The sequence below is a fragment of the Marmota marmota genome, unplaced genomic scaffold, assembly GCF_001458135.2.
Source record: "Marmota marmota marmota unplaced genomic scaffold, marMar, whole genome shotgun sequence".
In the NCBI taxonomy this organism is placed as follows: Eukaryota; Metazoa; Chordata; class Mammalia; order Rodentia; family Sciuridae; genus Marmota; species Marmota marmota.
In genome coordinates, this window is record NW_025999998.1 from 6,083,861 (window position 1) to 6,110,800 (window position 26,940).

The 26,940-nt window shown below is 33.0% G+C and overlaps 1 protein-coding gene across 7 annotated transcripts in view; it reads right to left on the reverse strand.

The window, feature by feature from the left end:
* Window positions 1–26,940, reverse strand: part of Jak2 (Janus kinase 2) — a 129,614-nt gene that overhangs the window by 58,982 nt on the left and 43,692 nt on the right. For all 7 annotated transcript variants that reach the window (XM_048806817.1, XM_048806815.1, XM_048806816.1 and 4 more), the window contains 2 exons: window positions 25,786–25,909; window positions 3,229–3,346 (listed from right to left, as the gene is read on the reverse strand). In XM_048806817.1, coding sequence (XP_048662774.1) covers window positions 3,229–3,346; window positions 25,786–25,909 — 242 coding nt within the window. The remainder of the gene's footprint in view (window positions 1–3,228; window positions 3,347–25,785; window positions 25,910–26,940) is intronic.

Sequence of the window (26,940 nt, forward strand, 5' to 3'; positions counted from 1 at the left end):
GGGGGTGGGGGTGGAAATGGGGGAAAGGGAGGGGAAATGGAAATGGGAAAGACATTAGAATGAATTGGACATAACTTTCCTATGTTCATATATTAATACACAACCAATATAACTCCACATCATGTACAACCACAAAAATGGGAAGTTATACTCCATGTATGTATGATATTTCAAAATATATTCCACTGTCATATAAAAGTAAAAAGAATAAAAAAATTTTAAAGTTTTATAGAAATTTTTTAAGAACTTAGAAGATAAATAATTTGATTAAAAATAATAAATACACATTTTAAAGTGGTATTTGACTTTCCATTAATAAAATATAAATGATATTTCACTAAACAAAAATAAACTACACTTTTTAAAAAGTACAAACCAAAAAAAAATCATTATTAACTGAACCAAAGGTCTAAATGTTAGTAATACAAAACTTACTTATTTAAGGAATAAGTTAGATTTCTCTCCGCTCAATTTTAAACACTTATTTCCTCACACTTTTGAAAATGGGCAAGTTATATTGTTTAAATAGGATGATCAATAACTAGATAGATTATTTCTAATAGCATGTTTTTTGTTCTATATGGCATACAAAACTAGCAGATAATAAGTTCTGCTTATCAGAAATTCTATTGAACTCATGATCAAAAGACAGTAAATATGTAAAAAAAATCAGTGAGGGCAAATATTGTATACAATATTTGTATACAAATATTTCTTAAGTCCTGGATTTCAGTTCTGTTTGTAATTTTTTTTGAGGAGCTACTATGTTATTTTCCAAAGAGGTTGCACCATTTATCATTTCTATAAGCAGTGTACAAGTGTTCCAATTTCTCCACATCCTTAGCAATACTTAGTTTTTTATAATAACTGTCCTGATATGTGTGCAATGGTATCTCACTGTGATTTGAATTTTCATTTCCCTAGTGGTTACTGCTGTTATGGATCTTTTCATATGTTTGTTGGCCATATGTATATTTTTTTGTAGAAATGTCTGTGTGCACATGAATGCATCCGGACCTTTCCCTAACAGCATAAACAAAAATTAACTCAAAATTGATTGAAGGCTTAAATGGAAGAGCTAAAATATAAAACTCTTAGAAGAAAACATGGAGGAAAGGCTCATGCACTGGATTTGGCAATGATTTCTTGGGTATGACACCAAAAGCAACAAAAACAAAAAATAAAAAAAAAAAGCAACAAAACAAAAAATAAAAAATTGGAATACATCAAAACATAAAAAGTTTTGTCCATCAAAAACACAAGCAACAGAGTGAAAAGGCAACATACGTAATAGGAAAATATATGTAAAAACATACACCTGATAAGGGATTAATGTTCAGAATACAGAAAGAACTCCTACAATTCAACAAGAAAAACAAACAACATGAATGAAAAATGGGCAAAGGACTTGAATAGACATTACTCCAAAAAAGGATACAAAAATGATGAACACACATATGAAAAGATACTTAAAACATCACTAGCCACGAGAGAAATGCAAATAAGAACCTTAATGATAAACCATTTCATATCCATCAGGACAGCTATTATCAGAAAAACAAAGTATAGTCAAATATGTAGAAAAATTGCAACACTTGTACACTACATGTAGGAATGAAAAATGGTGCAGCCACATTGAAAAACAGTATAGTAGCTCTCCAAAAAATTGCAAACAGAATTACTATATGATCCAGGAATTCAAATTGTGGATATATGTCCAAAAAAATTGAAAGCAGGGACTCAAATATATAATGAATGAATACATAAAATATAGTATAAGACATACAATGGAATAATATTATTCAGCTTTAAAAAGGAAGGAAATTCTCACACTTGCTACATTGCTTTTTCTGAGCATTTTATCACTCAAGTCTTGCCCCAGCTCCAAAATTAGCTGGTTGCTGACCAAACATGGATGAACCTTTAAGACATTATGCTAAGTAAATAAGCCAGCCACAAAAAAAGACAAAAGATGTTATAATTCCATTTGTATGAGGTATTTAAGACAGGCAAATATGTACAGATAGAAAGTAGAATGGTGATTGACAAGGCCCAGGGAAGGAAGAAATGGAGAATTACTTTTTAATGGGTATGAAGCTTTAGTTTGGAAAGATGAAAAGTGTTCTAGAGATGGAGGGTTGGTGATTTTTGTAAAATAATGTGAATATACTTAATTAATGTGAATGAACTATATACTTAATAATGGTTAAAATGGTCAATTTTTATGTATTTTTACATAATAAAAACAAATTGGTTTACCCTGTCTCTAAATAAAAATACAAAAAGGGCTATGGCTGTGACTCAGTGGTCAAGTGTCCCTGAGTTCAATCCCTGGTAACCAAAAACAAAAACAAAATTGGTTGACTTCAAACCCCAATAAGGTAAATATTTTCTGATTTATTGCTCATAAACTTAACAAGCCTTACTGGGCTTTTTGGAAATGTGAGGCATGAGGATCTATAGGGTTATTTCCTATGACATTGGCAAATTTTATTTAGAACTCCTTAATTTAATAATACCTTATGAATATCTTTACCCAAGAGCACTAACTGTCTTTTCTTTTCTTTCTTTAGTTTCTATTCATTTGACTCCAACAACACATGAAAACAAAAGTTATTTAATAATAAAATATTTCAATTAAGATGAAAGAGAAGAAAATATTATGAAACATTCAAACACAATACAAAATTTAGTATAACAGTATTAATGAACAAATGGCTAAAGCACAGCTCTTAGAATATCAATATCCAGTAACATTCCTATGAGGACTTAAAATATCAATATCCAGTAACCTTCCTATGAGGACCTATTCAAGCTATCATAGATCATTTTTTGTATTGCTTTCTTTACTTTTCAATACCCACAGTTTAAGTCCAAAATTAACCAGAAAAAGAAAACACTCAAGAAATTGTACTGTCTAGTATTTCAGCCACATAGGTCCATGTGACTCATAGTGTAAAACTCAGTGTACACTTTGTGAAATCCTTAAAATGATCTAAAGCCCTAAAATAAAAGAAAATTTAAAAAGATCAATTCAACAAATCCATTTAAAATAAATTCTATTATTCATAAATCATGAGATTAAAACTTACTGTTAAAAAGACTATCTCTACACCCGCCGTGCAACACAGAACTCAGTTTTCCCAGATGAAGTTTCCCCTGATTAAGAGATATACTACATGAAAAGATATTTATCACTTACTGCACATACAAATAATATAACCATACCTGAGCAAAAAGATAAGACATGACAAAGTCATCAAGAAGAGGAGCTTCCGCACCTCGAGATATCCCATGCCGATAAGTTCTGTTGCTGCCACTGCAATACCAGTGAGGAAAGTAAAATCTAAAAGACAGTTAAAACAGTCCATTAGCCTCTAAAGAGATCAAAATATAAACATTTTATATAAATAACCACTTTCAGCATAATTAAAGGTGTCTTTTCTTATCAGAAAACCTATGGATAAGACCTTGATAATAATGTAGATAGAAAATACAAGAAACACAAGGGTAAAATCAATATATTGCTGCTTACTTTGATGCAATATAGAATGTAGAATATAGAAATAATCATAGGTAACAGAATTGTAGAAATAAAACGTTAAAAATGCTTAATTCATTAACATCAGTAAAGGAATCAAAATGTTAAATTGGGGTGAAAAAATAATTACTTCTTCTTTTAGAGAAATGGAAATTAAAACTATCCTTCAAATAATAAACAAGTACTCTCTATTGATTCAGTTGATAGTATTCAATTTAATGTTCTATAAAATATCCACAGTGTTGTATCAACATCACTATAATGTAAGTATTTTGCTGAAGATTTTTATAACTATATAAAGTATACTGATCTGTATCTTTCTTTTCTTCTAGGTATCTTTGAATTAGTTACCATAGAATACAGCTGGAAGGTATTCACACATTTTCTACTTCTTGTGAATAACTGGTAATAATTCTTTAAATGTTTGATAGAATTAACCAGTTAAACCATTTGGGCCTGAACTTTTCTTCATGGGGAGTTTTCTTGAGTTATGAGTTCATTCTCTTTACTAGTTATAGATCTACTTCGACTTTCTATTACTTCTTTTGTTAGTTACTATGATTTGAATCTTTCTAGGCATTTGTGCATTTCGTCTTGGTTGCCGAATTTGTTAGCAGAAAATTGTTTCTGATAATCCTTTTTATTTCTATAGTCATAATGATGTTCCCTTTCCCATTCCCAATTTTAATAACTTTTCTTCTCTCATTTTCAGTCTAGTCAAAAGCAGGTCAAGTTTGTTGATCTTTTCAAAGAACTTTCTCTCTCTATTGTGTTTCTAAATTTCATGTATTTCTACTCTGACCTTTATTATTTCCTTCCTTCTACTTGCTTTAATTTATTGTTCTCTTTCTACATTTTCTTTTCTCTTTTGTTTCATTTTTTTTAATACCAGGGATTGAACCCAAGAGCACTTAACCACTGAGTTATATGTCTAACCCACTCCTTTTTAAATATTTTATTTAGAGAAAGGGTCTCTTTAAGTCATGTGGAATCTAAGTTACTAATCCTCCTGCCTCTGCTTCTGGAGCCACTGGGATTACAGGCATGTGCCACCATGCCCAGCTTCTTAATGGGAAAGTTACAGATCTGGAATGTTTTCATTTTTAACATAGGTGCTTATAAATAAAAATCCCCCTTCTAAACACTGCTTTAGTTGCATAGGGAAAATCTGACAATTTGGGTTTTCATTTTCAGTCACATCAAAGTATTTTCTGTTTTTCCCTCCTTTGACTCTTTGGCTATTTAGAAGTGTGTTGGTAATAACCATATGTTTGCAAATTTTCCAGTTTTCCTTCTGTTACTAATTTTTAATGTAATTCCACTGTGGTAAGAGAACATACATAGTATGATTTCATCTTTCTTGTTTTTATTGAGACTTGTTTTACAGTTTAACATATACTGGAGAATGGTCAATGTGTACTTTAAAATAAGGTATATCACGTGTTGTTGAATGGAATGTTCTACATAAGTCTGTGTATCTATCTGTTTTATAGTGTTGTTCAAGTCTTCTATTTCCTGGTTATATTCAATATAATTGTCCCCTCTGTTACTGAAAGTGGGATACTGAAGTCTCCAAATATTGTTCAATTGTCCATTTTTTCCTCATTCTATTTGTTTTTGATTCATATATTTTGGGTCACTACTGTTACAATTCATTTTTGTCTGTAATTGTTATGTCTTCCTAATGAATTGGCCCATATCTTTATAAAATGGTTCCTTTTATTTCTAGCAATAATTTTTGTCTGAAGGTCTATTTTGTCTGATATTATAGTATAATTATTATGTGTCTTTTGTTCACTGTATACCTAGTAAATCTTTTTTATTACTTGTTTCTCACTTTTTGTCATATAACAATAGGTATCTTTTAACTGTGATTGCAATATTGCAATCTTGCTGCCTCAGCCTTGTAAGCAGCTGCAATTACAAGTGTGCACTATCACACCAGGTTTGACTGTATTTTCTCTACCCATTCATCTGTTGATGGGCACCTACACTGATTCCATACCTTGGATTTTAAGCACAGTGCTACAATAAACATGGAACTGTAAGTTCTTTTATTTTCTTTTTTATAAATTATTCTTTCTAGTTAAATACAATACCAGGATACACTCTGACATTATCACAAAGGTATAGAACTCAACCCACTCCAATTCAACACCAGCACTTCCCCCCCACACCGGTGCCTGCTCCCCTTCGATCCATTTTGTTTTGTTTGTTTTGTTTTGTTTAATTAGTGTCCTGTAAGCACCCATAATGCCAGGACCCACTATGCCACATCCATGCATGCACATACAAAAGTTTAGTCAGATTCATTCACTGGTCTACTCTTTTCCCATTCCTTCTTCCTCCTCTATTCCACTAATTTTTCCTGTTTTGATGAAATTTCCTCATCCCCTTCTTTTTTCCTTTCCTTTTTTTATTTCCCCCTCTTATATTATGGATTAGCTTCCATATCAGAGAAAACATTCATCATTTGATTTTTTTTTGAATTGCCTTATTTCACTCTCGAGTTCACACTCTTATTTCAGTCGCCAATTCCATTCATTTACCAGAAAATACCTAATTTCATTCTCTTTTATGGTTGAGTACTACTTCACTTTGTATGTATACCATATTTTCTTCATCCATTCATCTGTTGATTCCATAGCTTGGCTATCATGAGTTGAGCTAATATAAACATGGATGTGGCTGCATCACTTTACTATGCTGATTTAAAATATTTTTAATATATTCCAAGGAAGGAATAGTTGGGTCATATGATGGTTCCATTCCTAGTTTTTTGAGGAATCTCCATAATGTCTTCCAGATTAATTTGCAGTCCCACCAACAATGTATGAGTGTACCTTTTCCCCTACATCATAACATTTTTGTTATTTGTTTCTTGATAATTGCCATTCTGATTAGAATGAGATGAAATCTCAATGTAGTTTTGATTTGAATTTCCCTAATTGCTAGAGATGCTAAATAGTTTTTCATATATTTGTTGAACATTTGTATTTCTTCTTTTGAAAAGTGTCTGTTTAGTTTTTTGCCCATTTATTGATTGGGTTTTTTCTTTTTTTAGCTTGAAGTTTTTTGAGTTCTTTGGATATTAATATCTTATCTGAGAAAGAGGTGGCAAAGATCTCCGCCCATTCCATAGGCTCTCTCTTTATACTCTTAATTATTTCCTTTGCTGTTAAGAAGCTTTTTAATTTGGTGCCACGCCATGTATTGATTTTTTTTTATTTCTTGTGTTCTATGAGTCTTGTTAAGGAAGTTGGTTCCTGTGCTGACATGTTGGAGAGTTGGACCTCCATTTTCTTCTAGCAATTGCAGGATCTCTGGTCTAATTCCTAGGTCTTTCAGTCAGCTTTGGTACACAGTAAGAGACGGGTTAAATTTCATTCCATTACATATGGGTTTCTAGTTTTTCCAGCACCATTTGTTAAAAAACCTGTCTTTTTTCCACTGTATGTTTTTGGCACCTTCATCTAATATCAGATAACTGTATTTATGTGATTTTTAATCTCTGTGCTTTCTATTCTATTCCACTGGGTTTTGTGCCTGTTCTATTATCATGCTGGTTCTGTTACAATAGATCTGTAGTATAATTTGAGGTCTGATATTGCTTCACTTTTCTCATTAAGGATTACTTTAGCTATTCTGGGTCTCTTATTTTTCCAAATGAATTTCCTAAATGCTTTTTCTAGTTCTGAGAAGAATGTCATTAGAATTTTGATGGGGATTGCATTGAATCTATATAGCACTTTTGGTAGTATGGCAATTTTGACAGTATTAATTCTGTCTATCCAAAAACACATGGTAGGTCTTTCTATCTTCTAATGTGTCTTGAATTTATTTATTTAGTGTTCTGTAGTTTTCATTTTAAAGTCTTTCACCTCTTGCTAGTTTGATTCCCAAGTATTTTATTTTATTTTTTGATGCTATTGTTAATAGGATAGTTTTCCTAATTTCCATTTCAGCAGATTCATCATTGGAGTATAGGAAAAGTAATGATTTATGGGTGTTGACTTTATATCCTGCTACTTTGCTGAATTTATTTATGAGCTCTAGAAGTCTTCTGGTGGAGTTGTTTTTTTTTTTTTTTTTTTGATCTTCTAAATATAGAATCATGTCATCAGCAAAGAGATAAGCTCTTGAGCTCTTCTTTTCTTATTTGTATCCCTTTAATTTCCTTTTCAATTGCTCTGACTAGAGTTTTAAGGTAATGTTGAATAAGAATAGTGAAAGTGGGTGTCCTTCTCTTGTTTCTATTTGTAGAGGAAATGCTTTAGTTTTTCTCCATTCAGTATAAAGTTAGCCTTAGGTTTGTCATACACAGCCTTTAAGTTCCTTCTATCCCTAGTTTTTCAAGTGTTTTTAAATGTGAATGGATGCTGTGCTTTGTCATATGCTTTTTCTCCATCTATTAAGATAATTATGTGATTCTTGACCTTGACTCTATTTACATATTTACATACATTACAGTTACTGATTTCCACGTTGAGCCAACCTTGCATTTGATCATGGTGCACTATCTTTTTAATGTATTTTTATATAAGGTTTGCCTATATGTTATTACAAATTTTTGCATTTATGTTCATCAAGAATATTGGCCTGAAGTTTTCCTTCCTTGATATGTCTCTGCTTTTGGTATCAGCATGATACTGGCTTCACAGATTGAGTTCGGCAGTGTTCCCTACTTTTCTAATTCATGAAATAATTTGAGAAGAATCAGTATTAGTTCTTTAAAGGTCTGATAGAACTCAGTTGAGAATCCATCAAGTCCTGGGCTTTTCTTTGTTGAAAGGTTTTTGATAGCTGCTTCAATTTCATTATTCAATATTGATCTGTTTAAGTTTACTATATCCTTAAGGTTCAATTTGCATAGGTCATAGGTCTCTAGGAATTTATCAATATCTTCAAGGTTTTCTAGCTTATTGGAGTATAAATTTTCAAAACAGTTTCTGATGACCTTCTGGATTTCACTAGTGTCTATGGTGATACTTCCTTTTTATGTCAGTTTTTTTTTTTTTAGTGTTTTCTCTTTTTCTTTTGTTTACTTTGGCTAAAGGTTTATTAACCTTATGTATCTTTTCAAAAAATAAATCTTGCTGTACCCCAAGGTCTTTTCTCTGAGCATGGCCTCGGACCTGAATTCTGACGCTATCTACCTGGTTGCTGCAGCTGAACCAGAATTATCCTGTCAATCAACCGCCACCTGTACCGCTATCACAATTGATGCTGGCTCTGATTCCACTGCTGCCAACCTAAGATCACCTGGAGGTCTTCTTTCTGGGTGCTACAGCCACAGTAGAAATCACTGCCTGGAATGCAACTGAAGCCAACATTGCTGCTGATCCCTAGAGATCGCCTGGTGATGCTAGCCCCACAGCTGCAGTTGCAGCTGCCTCTGCAGCCACCGCTACTGCTGACCCTTTGCCTACTGCCAACAACAACCACTACTACTGCAGCTTCAGGGGAGACTCCAGGTTTGGTTGCACATGCTGTACCCATTTTTGGGACACCAGTCAGGGCCTGGAGCTGGGGTGCCAGCAGTTTTATCACCACAAGAGCCTCTGTCTGGGAACTCCATCTGGGACCAGTGTGGGAGTCCCTGCAGGTTTGAAGGAGCCTGGGATCTTCCTGCTGCATTTCGGGGTTGCTTCTTTGCATGAGTGTATCCCTGGTGGTCTCTCTGCAAGTAGGAGCAGCACTGAGATCTTGGGACTGCACTGTGGCTGAGCCTGAAGTACCTGAAGCCAAATCAGTGGGATAGAGACTGATTTTGCAAGGACTGATCTGGGTTTGGTGATCCCGAGAGACGTCAAAGAGAGGACTGAGAAACTGACAGAGACAATTCAACTTTCCAGCAAGATTTATTTTATTTTATTTTATTTTTTGATTTACTAATGTCTCTTACTATATTTGGAACAGAATATTTTTTAAGCATCAGTATGTAGAGGACAATGATATATAAATGGTGTTTTGCAGTTTTGTTGTATTCTTATGTCTTTAATTTTTTTCTCTTTATTCGTATTCTTCCTCTCTTGTCTATTTTCTTGGATTTTCTTTCCAACTTTTCTCTAATCAACAGCCAAATATAGAATAATGTGATTCTATATTTAGAAGATCCAAAAAAGACATAGACTGGCAGATAGGATTAAAAAGCAAGACGCAACAATATGCTGTCTCCAAGAGACTCACCTCAAGGGCAAAGACATCCACAGGCTGGTGAAAGGATGGAAAAAACTTATCACTCATATGGACTGCATAAACAAGCAGGGGTTTCCATTCTAATTTCAGATAAAGTAGACTTCGAACCAAAGTTAATCAGAAGACACAAAGAAGGACATTTCATACTTCTTAAGGGAAGTATATATAAGCAAGATGTAACAATTATAAATATTTATGCCCCAAACAATGGAGCATCTATGTACATCAAACAAATCCTTCTCAATTTCAAGAGTCAAATAGACCACAATATAATACTGGGTGACTTCAGTACACCTCTCTCACTACTGGGCACATCTTCCAAACAAAAACTAAATAGGGAAACTATAGAACTAAATAATACAATCAATAATTTAGACAAAACAGACATACATAGAATATTTCATCCATCAATGAGCAAATATACTTTCTTCTCAGTAGCACATGGATCCTTCTCTAAAATAGACCATATCTTATGCCACAAAGCAACTCTTAGTAAAGAGAGAGAGAGAGAGAGAGAGAGAGAGAGATAAGACCCTGCATTCTATCAGACCACAATGGAATGAAATTAGAAATCAATGATAAAATAAAAAATAGAAGCTACTGTAACAAATGGAAACTAAATAATACACAATTAAATGATGAATGAAGAGTAGAAGAAAACAAAGATGAAATAAAATAATTCTTAGAGGTAAATGAGAACACTGATATAACATATCAAAATCTCTAGGACACTATGAAGTCAGTATTAAGAGGCAAGTTTATTGCATTGACCTCATTCATTAAAAGAATAAAAAGTCAAAAAATAAATGACTAACACTACATCTCAAAGCCCTAAAAAATGAACAAATCAATGCCAAAATCAGTAGAAGACAGAAAATAATTAAAATCAGAGCTGAAATTAATGAAATCTAAACAAAAGAAACAATTGAAAAAATTGACAAAACAAAAAGTTAGTTCTCTGAAAAAATAAATAAAATAGATAAACCCCTGGCCATGCTAACGAAGAGAACAAGAGAGAAAACTCAAATTACTGAAATACAAGATGAAGAAGGAAATATCACAATGGACACATCTGAAATACTGAAGATAATTAGAAACTATTTTGAAAATTTATACTCCAATAAAATAGAAAATATCAAAGGCGTTGACAAATTTCTAGAGGCATATGATCTTACCCAAACTGAATGAGGAGGTCATACATGATTTAAACAGATCAATTTCAAGTAATAAAATAGAAAATACCATCAAAAGTCTACCAACCAAGAAAAGCTCAGGACCAGACAAATTCTCAGCCAAGTTCTACAAGACTTTCAAAGAAGAATTAACACCAATACACCTCAAAGAATTCCATGAAATAGAAAAGGACGGAATCCTTCCAAACTCATTCTATGAAGCTAATATCACCTTGATACCAAAACCAGACAAAGACACATCAAGGAAAGAAAACTTCAGACCAATATCCCTGATGAATATAGATGCAAAAATTCTGCCAAGTCGCATACAAACACATATTAAAAAGATAGTGTTCCACAATCAAGTGGGATTCATCCCAGGGATGCAGGGTTGGTTCAACATACAGAAATCAATAAACTTAATTCAACATATTAACATACTTAAAAACAAAAATCATATGATTATCTCAATAGATGCAGAAAAAGCATTTGACAAAATACAGCACATCTTCATGTTCAAAACACTAGAAAAACTAGGGATAGTAGGAACATATACCTCAACATTGTAAAAGTTATATGCTAAACCCAGGGCCAGTATCATTCTAAATAGAAAAAAACTGAAGACATTCCTTCTAAAAACTGGAACAACACAAGAAATATCCTCTCTAACCATTTCTATTTAGCATCATCACCCTTGAAACTCTAGCCAAAGCAATTAGACAGAAGAAAGAAATTAAAGGGATACAAATAGATAAAGAAGAACTCAAACTATCACTATTTACTTATGACATGATTTTATATCTAGAAAATCCACAAAATTCCACCAGGAAACTTCTTGAACTAACAAATGAATTCAGCAAAGTGGCAGGATATAAAATCAACACCCATAAATCAAATGTATCCCTATACATCAGCAATGAATCCACTGAAAGAGAAATTAGGAAAACTTCTCCATTCACAATAGCCTCAAAAAAAACAAAATTCCTGGGAATCAATCCAACAAAAGAGGTGACAGGCCTCTACAATGAAAACTATAGAACTCTAAAGAAAAAAAATTGAAGAAAATCTCAAAAGATGGAAAGATCTCCCATGCTCCTGGATAGGCAGAATTAATATTGTCAAAATAGCCATACTACCAAAAGTGCTATACAGATTTGATGCAATTCCTATCAAAATCGCAATGACAGTCTTCATAGAAATAGAAGAAGCAACATGGAATTTATTTGGAAAGATAAGAGACCCAGAATAGCTAAAGCAATGTATAGCAAGAAAAGTGAGACAGGAGGTGCCATAATACCAGATCTTAAACTATACTACAGAGCTATAGTAACAAAAACGGCATGGTATTGGCACCAAAATAGACTTGTAGACCAATGATACAAAATAGAGGACACTGAGATAAACCCATATAAACTAGAAAAGAAGGCCAAAAACATTCACTTGAGAAAAGATAGCCTATTCAACAAATGGTACTAGCAAAACTGGAAATCCATATGCAGCAAAATGAAATTAAACCTTTACCTCTCACCCTGCACAAAAATCAACTCAAAGTATATCAAATACTTAGGCACTAGAACAGAGACCCTGTGCCTAATAGAAGAAAAAAAATAGGCCCAGATCTTCACCACATTGGCCTAGGATCTGACTTCCTTAACAAGATTCCTAAAGCACAAGAAGTAAAATCAAGAATCAATAAATGTGATGCATTCAAATTAAAAAGTTTATCAGCCAAAGTAACAATTAATAACATGAGAGAGCCAGCATATTCAGAGAAAATCTTTACCACATGCACCTCTGACAAAGCATTAATCCCTAGGACATACAAAGAACTCAAAAAAGTTAATACCAAAAAAAAAAAAAACAAATAACCCAATCAATAAATTGGCTAAGGAACTGAAAAGACACTTCACAGAAGAAGAAATTCAATCAATCAACAAATATATGAAAAAGTTTTCAACATCTCTAGCAATCAGAGAAATGCAAACCAAAACTCCTCTAAGATTTCATCTTACACCTGTCAGAATGGAAATTATCAAGAATACAAGCAACAATAAATGTTGGCAAGGATGTGGTGAAAAAGGTATACTCATACATCGCTGGTGGGACTAAAAATTGGTGCAATTACTATGGAAAGCAGTATGCAGATTCCTCAAAAAACTGGGAATGAAAGCAGCATTTGACCCAGCTATCCCACTATTTGGTTTATACCCAAAAGACTTAGAATCAACGTACTACAGTAACGCAACCACCTCAATGCTTATGGCAGCTCAATGCACAATAGCTAGATTATGGAACCAACCTAGGTGTCCCTCAATAGAAGAATGGATAAAGAAAATATGGTACACATACTCAATGGAATATTACTCAGCTTTAAAGAAGAGAGAAAGTATGGTATTAGCCAGTAAATGCTCGGAGCTGGAAAATATCATGCTAAGCAAAATAAGGCAATCCCACAAAACCAAAGGCCTAATGTTTTCTCTAATATTCGGATGCAATTCACAATAAGGCAGAGAGAGCACTAGGGAAGAATAGAGTTACCTTAGATTAAGTAGAGGGAAGTGATGGGAGGGGGGTTATGGGAACGTGAAGATAGGAAAAATGGTGGAATGAAACCGACATTATTACTGTATGTATATATATGACTACATGACCAATGATTCTGTAACATGTACACTCAGAAAAAGAGAAATCATATCCCATCTATGTATGATCCCCCAAAGTACATAAATGCATTCTACTGTCATATATAACTAATTAAATCAAGTAAAAAAATTAAAAATAAGTAAATCTTAGTTGTTGATCTTTTGTATTTTTTTATTCTTAAGGTCATTGATTTTGATTCTGATTTTAATTATTTCATGTCTTCTACTGATTTTCATATAGGTTTGTTCTTATTGCTCTAGGGACTTGAGATATAATGTTAGATTTATTTGTTATCTTTCTACTATTTAGATGTATGAACTCAATGTTATAAATTTTTCTCTTAGAACTGCCTTCATAGTGTCCCAGAGATTTTGATATATCACTATTCTCATTTACTTCAGAGAATTTTTTTTATTTCTCCCCCAATTTCTTCTGCTATCCATTGGTCATTCAGATGTATATTATTTAATCTCCACATATTAGATTGGTTTCTGGAGTTTTTTTTTTAATCTTATCTAGATTTCTAATTTGATTCTATTATGATCTAATAGAATATAAAGTATTATCTCTATTTTTTTGTATTTGCTAAGATTTGCTTTGTGACCTAAAATATGGTCTATTTTAGAAAATGTTCCATGTGCTGCTGAGAAAAAAGAAATACAGTTGTTCATTAATGAACAAAATATTCTATAGATGTCTTTTAGGTCCATATTATTAATTGTATTTTTTAGTTCTATAGAATCTTTATTAGTTTATGTCTGGATGATCTATCCAGTAGTAAGAAAGGTGTATTAGAGTAACCCTGTATTATTGGACTGTGGTCTATTTGATTCTTAATGTTGAGAAGGGTTTGTTTTATATATGTAGAAGCATCATCATTGGGGTATAAATACTTACAATCATTATATCTTGTAGTTGTACGATTTCCTTAACCAGTATGAAGTTACCTTTGTCTCTTTTGATTAATTTTGGCTTGAAGTCCACTTTGTCCAATATGAGATAGCTACCCCTGCTTGTTTATGAGTACCATTTGAATGATATGTCTTTTCCCATCCTTTCACCTTCAGTCTGTAGATGTCTTTGCCTATGTGGTGAGTCTCTTGATGAGAGCATATTTTTGGATCTTGTTTCTTAATCCAATTTACAACTTATGTCTTTTAAGAATTTAGATCATTTACATTATATGTTATTATAGAGAAATGATTTTTATTTTCTGTAATTTTAATTTATTTCTAATGTTAGAATCTGACTTTACTCTCCCCTAATGGACTATTCTTCTAGTATAATTTATCCCCATGCTGGTTTTCATTTCTTCAAAAATATTTCATTGAGTATATTTTATAGGAAAGGCTTTCTGGTTATTCTTTTATCTTCTGTTTAACATTGAGATTTTTATTTCATCTTTAATTCTGAAGCTTAATTTTGCTGAGTATAGGATTCCTGGTTGGCATCCATTTGCTTTTGGAGCTTGGTATATATTATCCCAAACCCTCCTGGGCCCTTAGGGTCTAGGTTGAGAAATAAGTTGAAATCCAGATTGGTTTACTTCTAAATGTGACAGGTCATTTTTCTCTTGCAGCTTTTAAAAGTCTATCATTCTGTATGTGAGGCATTTTCATTTTAATGTGGATGTAATAATAATGGAGTGGATCTATTGAGACTTTTTATATTTTGAGTCCTATATGCCTCTTGTATTTGTATTTCAATTTCATTCTTTTTTTTAATTGTTTTTTACTTGTAGTTTGACACAATACCTTTATTTCACTTATTTATTTTTATGTGGTGCTGAGGATTGAACCCAGGGTCTCACATGTGCAAGGCAAGTGCTCTACCGCTGAGCCACAACTCCAGCCCTCAATTTCATTCTTAATATTTGGAAATTTTTTGATTAGTTCATTGAAAAGATTGTACATCCCTTTAGCTTGTATGTCAAGCTAAACCTATCCCCCAATAATTCTTAAATTTCACCTCTTGATGTTATTCCAGATTTTTTTAATATTCTGGTCATGGACTCTTAACATCTTTTCTCTACGGTCAACTTTATTTTCAAGATCATATACTGTATCTTTGAGGCCTAAAAATCTACCTTCAGAGTGATCTAATCTATTAGTGATGCTTCTAACTGGATTTCTTATTTGGTTTAATGAGTTTTTCACTTTCAGGATTTACATTTGGTTCCTTTTCAGAATCCCTCTATCTCTTTATTGGTGATCTTTCACTTCCTGTATTTTCTCTCTAATTTCATTTTTTTACATCTATTTTAGCTTAAAGAACATTTGACTATGAACTCTCTAAACTTTTTCTGACATTTCCTCCCCTTTGTGTTGATGGAGTCAGTTGTTGAAGAATTATGAGTTATTAGAAATGGTTTATTCCCTTGCTTTTTCATATTGTTTGTATGTCCACCTATCAGGATAGTCACCACTTCTTTTAAGTAACAGACTACTTTGTGACCTTCTTTCTTATAAAAGTCCTATGTTAGGTGAATATCCAACTATTGATACTTTAAGTCAATGTGTAACGTATGCTGATCCCAGTATCAGCACCACTTTGAAAGATGCCATTTAACCCTATTTACTATAATCACTTCAGAGCCAAGCCTCAATTCAACCTTATGAGAACAAAAACTTGCTTCTATTATTCTCCACAATTCCTCAAATCCAGGGATATACTTGTAGTAAAGTTCTGAAATAGGTCAAAAAATTACTTCCTAATCTACTAAAATTGCTATAACTTTAAATGAGGGCTAAAGCAGGGATAAGAAAGATGGAGCAAAAAGGAAAAAGATAAGGAAAGATAAAAAAGGAAAGATAGAAAGAATAATCTATAGCAAGGTAAAAAGGAAGAATAGATGAGGTAGTAGCAGATAATGCAAGAGGATGAACAGCAGGTAACAGAAGCAAGTATAAATTAGAATTAGGAAAACAAACATAGAAAGATTCTAATTAATGTTTTAAACCATTAGATGAAATACATTCAAGTGGGTTGAAAGTACAATCTTAGCTAATACAGTAACCAGTATTGTTCAAGTTATTTATATGTTCAAAGTTGATTTTAGATAAAGAAGAATGGAATTATAGCATTTATTGGTGAATGGATGGAACTGGAGAATATTATGCTAAGTGAAGTAAGCTAGTCCCCAAAAACCCAAAGACAGAATGTTCTCTCTAATATAACCCACAACAAGGGAGGGAAGATTGGAAGTTCACTGGGCTAGAAAAAGGGGACTAAAAGGAAGGGAGAACGAATGAGAATAGAAAAGACTGTAGAATGAATTGGACATATCTTTACTATCCTTGTATATGAATACACAACCAATGTAACTCCATATCATATACAACCACAAAAATGCAATCCTAACTGGAACAAGTTATACTTATTCTATGTATGTATAATATATAACATACACTCTACTTCCATGTATATCTAGAAAGAATATTTATAATTTTTTAAAAACATACTCTATTTGAAATGGTGAGAGATTTGAAATTGTATTATTTTTCTTGGTTTATATTGTTCTTGATGATTTGGATGTGTCATTTACTTCTGAAATAAGTAATAAAAGTTGGAATTAAAAGTAGAAAAAAAACAAAGTTGATATTAGAGTTACTTATAATAAAACCATGACAAGATGAAGAAAATTCTTTTTAAATCTTGGTTTGAATTTTATTGGGGTTCGGACATTTAGCAGATGTCCATCATTCTTTGGCTGTGGATCTCTCCAAAATTTTCAGGAGCACAGGAGTCAATTCCCTAGCTGCTGTGGAACTCCCACCAACTAGTTCTGTTTTATCAGCTCAGGATCCTGAAGTTGACTGCTTGGAGGGTAGAGTGTTGTGACTTGGTTTTTTCTATTATGTGTAGGAATTCAGGATGCAGGCTCTGGAGTATCCCTGTGATTACTTTGAATCACCATGAACCTGCTCCCCTCTACAGGAGCCTTTTCATGGTGGTGTAAATCCTGGTGGCTCTCTGTGAACATATAATCTCTGGCTGTGTATTTTCCACAGGTGTTCTGTGGTCCAGAAGTATTCCCCTGGCCAACACCAGTCTCTGGAGTACTGTAGTATAGGAATTCAGTTAGTTCAATTGGGTCCTAATTTCCATTGCTCCGTATTGTGAACAGCAGGGGTTGATTACCTTTGTTGACTAGGACTGATGCAAGATCCAGCCAACATCCAAACAATGCCCTTTCACTCACTAGTTGTGATCACAGGTGAGGCTGGAAGCCAGTTAGGGCTGAGAACAGCCACTTCCTATTGCCTTGGATCAGGCAATTTTTCACCTTAACTGATCTTCCTCTAGCTATGTTTGCAGATGCCTATCCTGGGATATTCAGGGAACTTCTCCTAGCAGCCTTCTACTCAGGCTACCACCATCCAGGAATTGGATCTCTATGTCACTAAATATTCAGGCAGCTTCCCTCTGGTATGGTCCCATGATTGAGAGGACAGTCCCTAGGATTCCCACAATGCCTCCCCACATTGTCAATAGTTGGGACTGGGGCTGCCCAGATGGATCCACTTTCCTCTGCTGTGGCCAAAGATGTTTTGCTGCTCTGTCTCTGGGTCACAGAGGATACGCGCTTCCCCCACACAGGTCTGCTCTACCTTGTGAAGGGGAAGGGGGATGAGTTTCCGTGATTTTCAGCCCAGTATTGGTCCCTTTAGAAGTTCCTTCTGGTTGGATTCTTAAGAGGTCTCACTACAGGGGACTTCCCTCTGATTTAATTTGCAGCTCCTAGACTTGGAAAGATGCCACAATGATTTAAGAGAGTGACTAGTTGTTGGCTGAGGGCTCCACAAGATGGCTATAGACTCCAAACATAGCTTTCTTTTCACAATTTGGTTTAAGCTGCTTGCTCTGTTTATAGGACCCTACTGTTCCCATTGCACTTTAAATTTTGTCTGCCTTGCCAATATTTTTATATGAATAAAAATAAAAGATTTTCCACTCCATCTCGATCTCTCTGTTGACTCTCCCCCACCCCCACCCGGGTTTAGGTTCAGATTAGGGAACTCTGAGCTTATTTTTTTAATATCTTTATTTATTTATTTTTTTGTGTGTGTGTGGTGCTGAGGATCAAACCCAGCACACCACATATGCTAGGCGAGCACTCTACCGCTGAGCCACAACCCCAACTCCTATTTATTTATTTTTATATGGTGCTGAGGATCGAACCCAGTGCCTCATATGTGCTAGGCAAGTGCTCTAACACTAAGCAACAACCCCAGCCCTCTGAGCTTCTTTTCAGCTCCAGTAACCAATCTTCAAGTTTCTCCAGGTTTCAGATTTTGTAATATTGACTCTTAGGTTATTTATTTTGTCATCCATCTCTCAATTCCACTTTTCCTTCAATGCCTTCTTTCTGCACTGCCCTTTTGTTTGGGTTACTCTTTTTTGTTGTTTTTGAGTTCTTTATATATTCTAAAAGTCAATCCTTTGTAAAATGAATAACTGGGAAAAAATTTTTTTCCCATTCTGTGGGTTGTCTCTTCAGTCTGCTGATTGTTTCCTTTAGTGGGCAGATTTTTAATTTGATATGATCACATTTGATAATTCTTGTTTCCTGAGCTACTGGAGTCCTATCTGGGAAATCATTGCCTGTGCCAATATCTTGAAATGTTTCTCCTATGTTTTCTTCTGGTAGTTTTAATGCCCTACATTAAGGTTGTTGATCCATTTTGAGCTGATTTTTTTTTTAAACCAGGAGAGAGATAGGTGTCTAGTTCAAATCCTTTACATGTGGATATCCAGTTTTTCCAGGATTATTTGTTGAAGAGGCTATCCTTTTTACAACACATATTTTGGGCACTTTTGCTAGGAACCAAATGGTTAAAAATGTCCAGGTTTATCTCTGGGTCTCCACTGATATACATTTATGTTATGCTAATATTGTGCATATTAGTAACAATTTGTTACTGTTATCTGTAACATGTTTTAAAATCAAGTATTGTGATGTGTCCAGCACTACTCTTTTTACTCAAGATTGCTTTAGCTATTCAGGGTCCTTTGTGCTTCCATATGAATTTTAGGATTTTTTTCCTAGTTCTGTGAAGAATGACATTAGTGTTTTGATGGGGATTGCATCAGTTCTGGGCTTTCTTTGTGAGGAGATTTTTATTATTATCTCAATTTCATTACTTATTATTTATCTATTTGGGTTTTTTATATTCTCTGAGTTCAATTTTGGTAGGTCATATGTGTCCAAAAACTTGTATATTTCTTAAAGTTTTTCCAATTTATGCCATATAGTTTTTCAAAAGATTCCCTAATGATCCTTTGAACTTTAGTGATGTGTGTTGCAATGTTTCCTTTTTAATATCTAATTTTATCTGTTTCGGTCTTCTCTCTTTCTTTTGGCTATTTAGATAAAGGTTTGTCAGTTTTTGTTTATTTCCAAAGAACCAACTCTCATTGATTTTCTTAGTCTCTATTTCATCTCTGATATTTATTATCTCATTTTTTTTGGTTCTTATTTTTCTAAGGCCTTTAAAATGCATCATTAGACTATTTACTTGAGATCACACTATTTTTTTTATGTTGGTGCTTACAGCTATAAACTTCTGTCTTAGTACTGCTTTCACTGTAGCCCACAAATTCTGCTATGTGGCATTTACATTTTCATTTGAGTCCAGGAATTTTTAAATTTCCTGTCTGATTTCTTCAATGACAATGTTCCTTCAATATTACATTGTTCCATCTCCATGTGTTTAATTTTCGAAGTTTCTCTTGCTGTTGATTTCTAGTTTTATTCCATGTGATCATTTAAGATGCAAGAAATTATTTCAATTCTTCTTAATTTTTTAAGGCTTGCTTTGTGGCCTAATATATGGTCTATCTTGGAAAAAGTTCCATATATTCACACACACACACACACACACACACACACACACACACATACTACAGCAGTTGGAGGGAATATTATGTAGCTGTCAAGTTCATTTGACTTGCAGTGTAATTTAACTCTGATGTTTCTACATTGAGTTTTGCCTGGATGATCTATCTATCTATTGTAATAGTGGGATATTGATGCTGCACACTGTTTTTGTATTGGGATCTATCTCTCCCTGTATGTCTAGCAGTATTTATTAATTGGGTGTTCCCATGTTCGGTACATAAATATATTTATAATCATTATATCTTTATAATGAATTATGTCCTTGTTCTAATTCATTTTATATTGAAGTCTATTTTGTCAAATGTAAGTATAACTACTTATGCTTGGTTCTGGATTCCATTTGTTTGAAATATCATTTTCCATGCTTTCAGTTTCCATCTGTGTATGTCACTACAGGTGATCTGACTTCCTTATAGGCATCATATTGTTGGGTCTTATTATACAACATACATATTTTGACTTAGTGTTTTATCTATTAATGATTAAAGCAATAATTAAAATTCAAAGGATCATTAGAGAATATTTTGAAAAACTATATGGAATAAATTGGAAAATCTTATTCAGTCACTTATCCAGCCTGCATCTTTTAACTGGAGCATTGAGATCATTTATATTCAGGGATATTATTAACTTGTTCCTGTCATTTTGTTGTTTTTCTTTTCATTGATTTGAATATCATGTGTTTATTTCTTTCTTTCTTATTCTTAGAAGTTTAATGATTTCTTATATCTTAGAAGTTTAATGATTTACTGTGTTTATAATGTTTGATTCTTTCCTACTTCTCATTTATTTGTCTACTCTTCTAATGAAATTTATTCTTGTAATTTTATTGTGAATAAATTATTATTATAATTGTGTTTATATTTCTTTCTCTTCTGGATATAGGATTCCTTTAAATATCTTCCATAAAGCTGGTCTAATGGACATGAATTCCCTTGGTTTATGCTTACTTAGAAGGTGTTAATTTTATCTTCAATTCTGAAGAATAATTGTGCTGCAATCTTGGTTGGCAGTTATTTTCTTTTAGGACTTGAAATATATCATTCCACGCCCTCCTACCCTTTAGAGCTTCTGATGAGAATTCTGCTGTTAGTCTAACAGGATTTAGTTTAAATGTGATTTGGTGCTTTTCTTTTGTAGATTTTAACATTCTTTTTCTTGTACTTTTGGCAATTTATACTACGTCATGGAGAGGTTCTTTTCTGTTCATGTCCACTACAGGTTATAAATGCCTCCTGTATCTAGATATCCACATCTTTCCCAAGATTTGGGAAATTTTCTGACATTACTTCATTGTAGCATGTTAATGAGCTAGCTGGAAATGTGGTGGTCAGTAAGCAAAGATTCTCAGGAGCTTTTTGGGCTGGGCACTCCTTAGATGATGTAATATGTCCCCAGATACCCAACAGGAGGGAGAGGCAATTGAGATGTTGGAAGTCTCAATCTCTTTAAACCACATATCTTTGAGTGACAAATTCTGTACTTGAGGAGCTAACTGGGACTCTTTCCCTTTCATCTACACCACCCAGGGGATATCTCCTGTCCTCCTGCCATGATAACATGCAATCCATGCTGGGAAGCTCTATTTCTCCCACTATTCTGTTATCAAAAAATCTAGGTTTCTCCACGTTTTTTTCTCTCTACTATTGAATTCCAGTGCTCTTTCACAGTCACTCACCTCAACAAGCAACTATACACCTGTTGTTTTGGTTCTATCTTGTAAAAAAGCAGGTGAGTTTTGAGTGCCTCCGATTCACCATCTTGAATCCTCCCTGCTTCTTCCTTTATATTGTATCTTTTTAAATCCTTTACTTTCACCCTATTATATCTTTGAATATAAAACATGCCTCTAAAACCATATGTAGTTGGATCATGTTTTTCATCCATTACTTTAATCTCTGCCTTTTGACTTAGTGTTTTACCTATTAATAATTAAAGCAATTACAATGAAGTAGGACTTATGTCTGTCATTGTGCTAGTAATTTCTAAACAGCTTGTCTTTTTTGTTCATCTATTTCCCAATACTGCTTTCGTTTACATTAAAAAAAGATTTTCTAGTGTATTGTTTTAAGTCCCTTGTTTTTTTCTTTTACTATACACTTTTGAGTTATAAGGAGTAGCTCTTAGGATTACAATTAACATCTTAACTTAAAATAATCTTGTTTTTATTAATACCAACTTAATAATGACACTATATACAAACTTGTTTCTATATCCTTTGTGTTATTGTCATATAAATTACATCTTTATTGTGGACATCTTCACTTTCTTGTCTTCTTTTTTTAAAATATTTATTTTTTAGTTGTAGTTGGACACAATACCTTTATTTTATTTATTTATATGTGGTGTTGAGGATTGAATCCTGGGCCTCGCACATGCTAGGCAGACGCTCTACCACTGAGTTACAACCCCAGCCCCCTTATTCTTCATTTGAAAGAGAATGCCTCTAACATTTTACCACTAAAAATATTTGCTACATGTTTTTAGTAGATATACTTTATCATTTTAAGTACTTTCATCTTAAATTTTACTTTACATTAAAGTTTCTTTTTCCTTTCTTTTTGTAATTACAAGTGAGTCCATTTTCTTTTTAGTATGCCCTACTGTCTGCCTGCAAAAAATTGATATGGTACATGAATAAGGGCCACCAATAATCTAAAAATCCACAGAAAACCATGAGGAATAGCAGGTGACACAAGAACAGCAAATACTGTAAAATTATTTTCCAAAGATGATACACAATATTAAATTTTCACTAGTAAAATAATTATGAGAGCTTGCTGGCTTCAAGTATTCATTATTTTTATAACTAATGAGATCAAGCATTTTTTCAAAAGGATATAACTTATTTGTCCTTTTGTGAAATGACATCTCTTTATGTACTAAGTAACTAATTAATAAAACAGTATTTTAAATTTTAGTTTAGTAAAACTACTAACAACTATCTGATTTGTTGAAACCATCTTTAAAGTTTGCATTTTAATTTTGATAGTTGATTTTAACTTTCAGAAGTTTAAAATTTTGGGCTGGGGATGTGGCTCAAGCAGTAGCGCACTCGCCTGGCATGCGTGCGGCCCGGGTTCGATCCTCAGCACCAAATACAAACAAAGATGTAGTGTCCGCCAATAACTAAAAAATAAATATTAAAATTCTCTCTCTCTCTCTCTCTCACTCTCTCTTAAAAAAAAAAGAAGTTTAAAATTTTTTATAGTTAACAATAGAAATCAGTCCTGTATGATTTCTTCTACTGTTTTCAAGCTTAAATGGTATTTTCGAAAGAAATTCATGGTTATTCAATTCCAATTCAGGTATGACTTAATGGGTTTTTTACACATTTCTATTCGTATATCAATCTACTCTTAAATCAATCTAAAATTTATTTACATATACATTGTGAAGTAAGAAGCCAAAATTTATCCAATCAGGTAACCAACTGTCCCATCAACATTTATTGACCAACCTTTCCCTTCCCCATTCATATGAAAAGATTTCATCATATATTAAGTTTCTACCCATATGAAGGACTACATATTTTAAGCTATATAAATGTCATCACTCTATGGATGTTATGATTTTGAATTTAATTATGCAGCTTCAATAATAGATACCGCTTTGTAGCTTCATATAATGTGACAATATCTCCTAAAATATTTTATAACAAGTAAATCTCCTTTCTTTTGATTATCTTATTTAACTAGTAATTTGAGATTAACTTTGTAATAAAGTGGCAAGTTCCTTAAAATGCTTTGTTGAGATTTTACTGAATTAGAGTTAATTCTATATTTTAAGAAAAATCATTATCTTTATAGTATGCCATCTCTCCAGTCCAGTACAGTCAGTAGCCCTCCCTATACATGAGTTCTGCACCTGTAGATTCAATCAACTGCTGATCAAAAATATTTAGGAAAAAACTGAATCTGAAAGTATATGCTTTTTGTTGTTATTTCCTACATAACACAGCATAACAACTATTTACATACCATTTATATTATATGAGGTATTATAAAGTTCTAGAGATGGTTTAAATTATATTATAGGTTGAGTATAGGTTACATGCTAATATTAGGAATACGTGACTTGAGCATTTGTGGATGATGATATCTGAGGGGGTACCTATAACCAACACCCAATGGATAATGAGGGATGGCTGTATTATACTCTTATTATTCATGTTTTCAATGAAGTTGGTAATTTTTCCACCCTGTCTGGTGTTTTTCTTAATAAGATTATTCCTGAATGTTTAATGTTTTGCAGCTATTTTGAGTGGATCTTCTTCATCTATTATGTTAAGATTGGCAGTATATAAGAATGACATTTTTGTAAATGACACTTACTGAACACTAATTTTGTCTTTTTGATAATTTCATTAAAAAATGATCTGTTGAATGTAATGTAAATTATATCCTGGAAATCAGAAAATTTAAACACATCGAACTACATATTTTCATATAGAATAGAGTGAAGGAAAGAAGCAATACAATATTAAAATATACTAAAAATCAAACAATTGATAGGTACAATGTTAATATTTACATATTATTCTTTAATGAGGTACATATAATATGGTGAAAAGGCAAGCTTAGGAAGAAACTTAGGTTGGATTTGAACCCTGCCATTTCCTAGCTATGAGACCATAAGTAAATATAAGAAATACCTCAAAGCTATATCTAAAAATAACAAACAAAATTTTTTTAAAAATTAAAAAAAAATACCTCAAATCATCAGATATTTTTAACATGGAACTTTAATACCTCATGAAGTTGTGAAGAAAAATAATACATATAAATCCTTGGAAAACCACAGGTATGTGTTATTTGCTTCCTGCTTTTGAATAAAAAAATACTTCTGGATTTCTCTAAGTAGGCATTACACATTGCCATATATTATTAAATAAATTAACTTAAAAATTAAGGCTCTAGGGCTGGGGATATAGCTCGGTTCACAGAGCACTTGCCTCGAATGCACAAGGCCCTGAGTTCAATACCCCCCCCAAAAAAAGACTGTAAACGAACACCAATAAAAATGTATCTTTTTCATTTCAACTTTTCAAAAAAGTTATTTATGAAAGAAGAAATGTGAGGCCATATTTTAATGCATAAAACATCAAATTTCCTGGGAAATCAGCAATATTCTAAACATTTTGAATTTTACTAATAAAGGCCAATCCCATCCCTTTTTATTAAATTTCATTTCACTAATTATAATCTAAAGGGGTTAAGTGGCAACTCACCAAAAAACATTATAATTATCAAATTATATAGCTGCAACTCTCTCACACTTTGCCCTTTTTCCAAAAAGTAAGTCATTGTACATCATAAACAATAAAGTACCTTATTCTGTAGAGTACATTATGCCTTGTTGATTCATCTATATGGAAGACGTGGTTGGGGGGGTACCAGATCCTGTCTGTTTCACTCATTAAAGCAAACATATTATGATACACAGGTGTGATACCTAGAAAAGAAGCAGAAATAAAAATGATTACAGATAGTTTAAAAAAAACTGTTAGAAATCAGAAGAAAATGCAGTAGCAATTGAAATCTTCTGGTACAACAACATTTAAAACTGAACTTTTAATCAGACACCTTTTATGCTCCATATTATTAAAATATGACTGTAGAGTTGGGTGTGGTGACATACACCTGTAATCCCAGGTATTTAGGAAACTGAAGCTGGAAGATCTCAGGTTCAGGGCCATCTTCAGCAGCCTCGGCAAATTAGCAAGACCCTGTCTCAAAAAAATACAAGAGCTAGGGATGCAGGCCAATGGTAGAGTACTCCTAAGTTTAATCACCAGTACTGCCTAGTGATTAAATATATATAAAAACAAAAAACAAACAACAACAAAATATCCCAATAATCATCTCACACACAGATACACACACACACACACACACACACTCACACCCATCCTTCATGCAGTTTTTTTTAAATCCAGTTTTAATTGTCTTCTGTAGAAAGCTTAATTCATATGTTCAAGTTTCCTTTAATTGAAGGGAAGCCTATTTGTGTATGTACATATGTGTGTGTTTTTATTGATATGGAGAGTATCAAATCATTAAAATATTTAGAAATCATCCAACACTTTTAAAAGAATGATGGAATGATGAAATGGTTTCATTTTAAAATGAAAAGTTTTATACAATCCACTAGTAATTACATCCCTTTCACCTTTATTTTTTTTCTTATAAAGACTTTAAGATCAGCATCTTTACTGTCAACATAAAATGTGCAAGGCTATATGATTTTATCAGATATTTTAGGCAACAGATAAATGGTTGAAGGGCACTGAGTTAAAAAACATATAGAATGGGCTGGGGATGTGGCTCAAGTAGTAGCGCGCTCGCCTGGCATGCGTGCGGCCCGGGTTCGATCCTCAGCACCACATACAAACAAGGACGTTGTGTCTGCCAAAAACTGAAAAATAAATATTAAAAAATTTTCTCTCTCTCTCTCTCTCTCTCTCTCTCTCTCTCTCTCTCTCT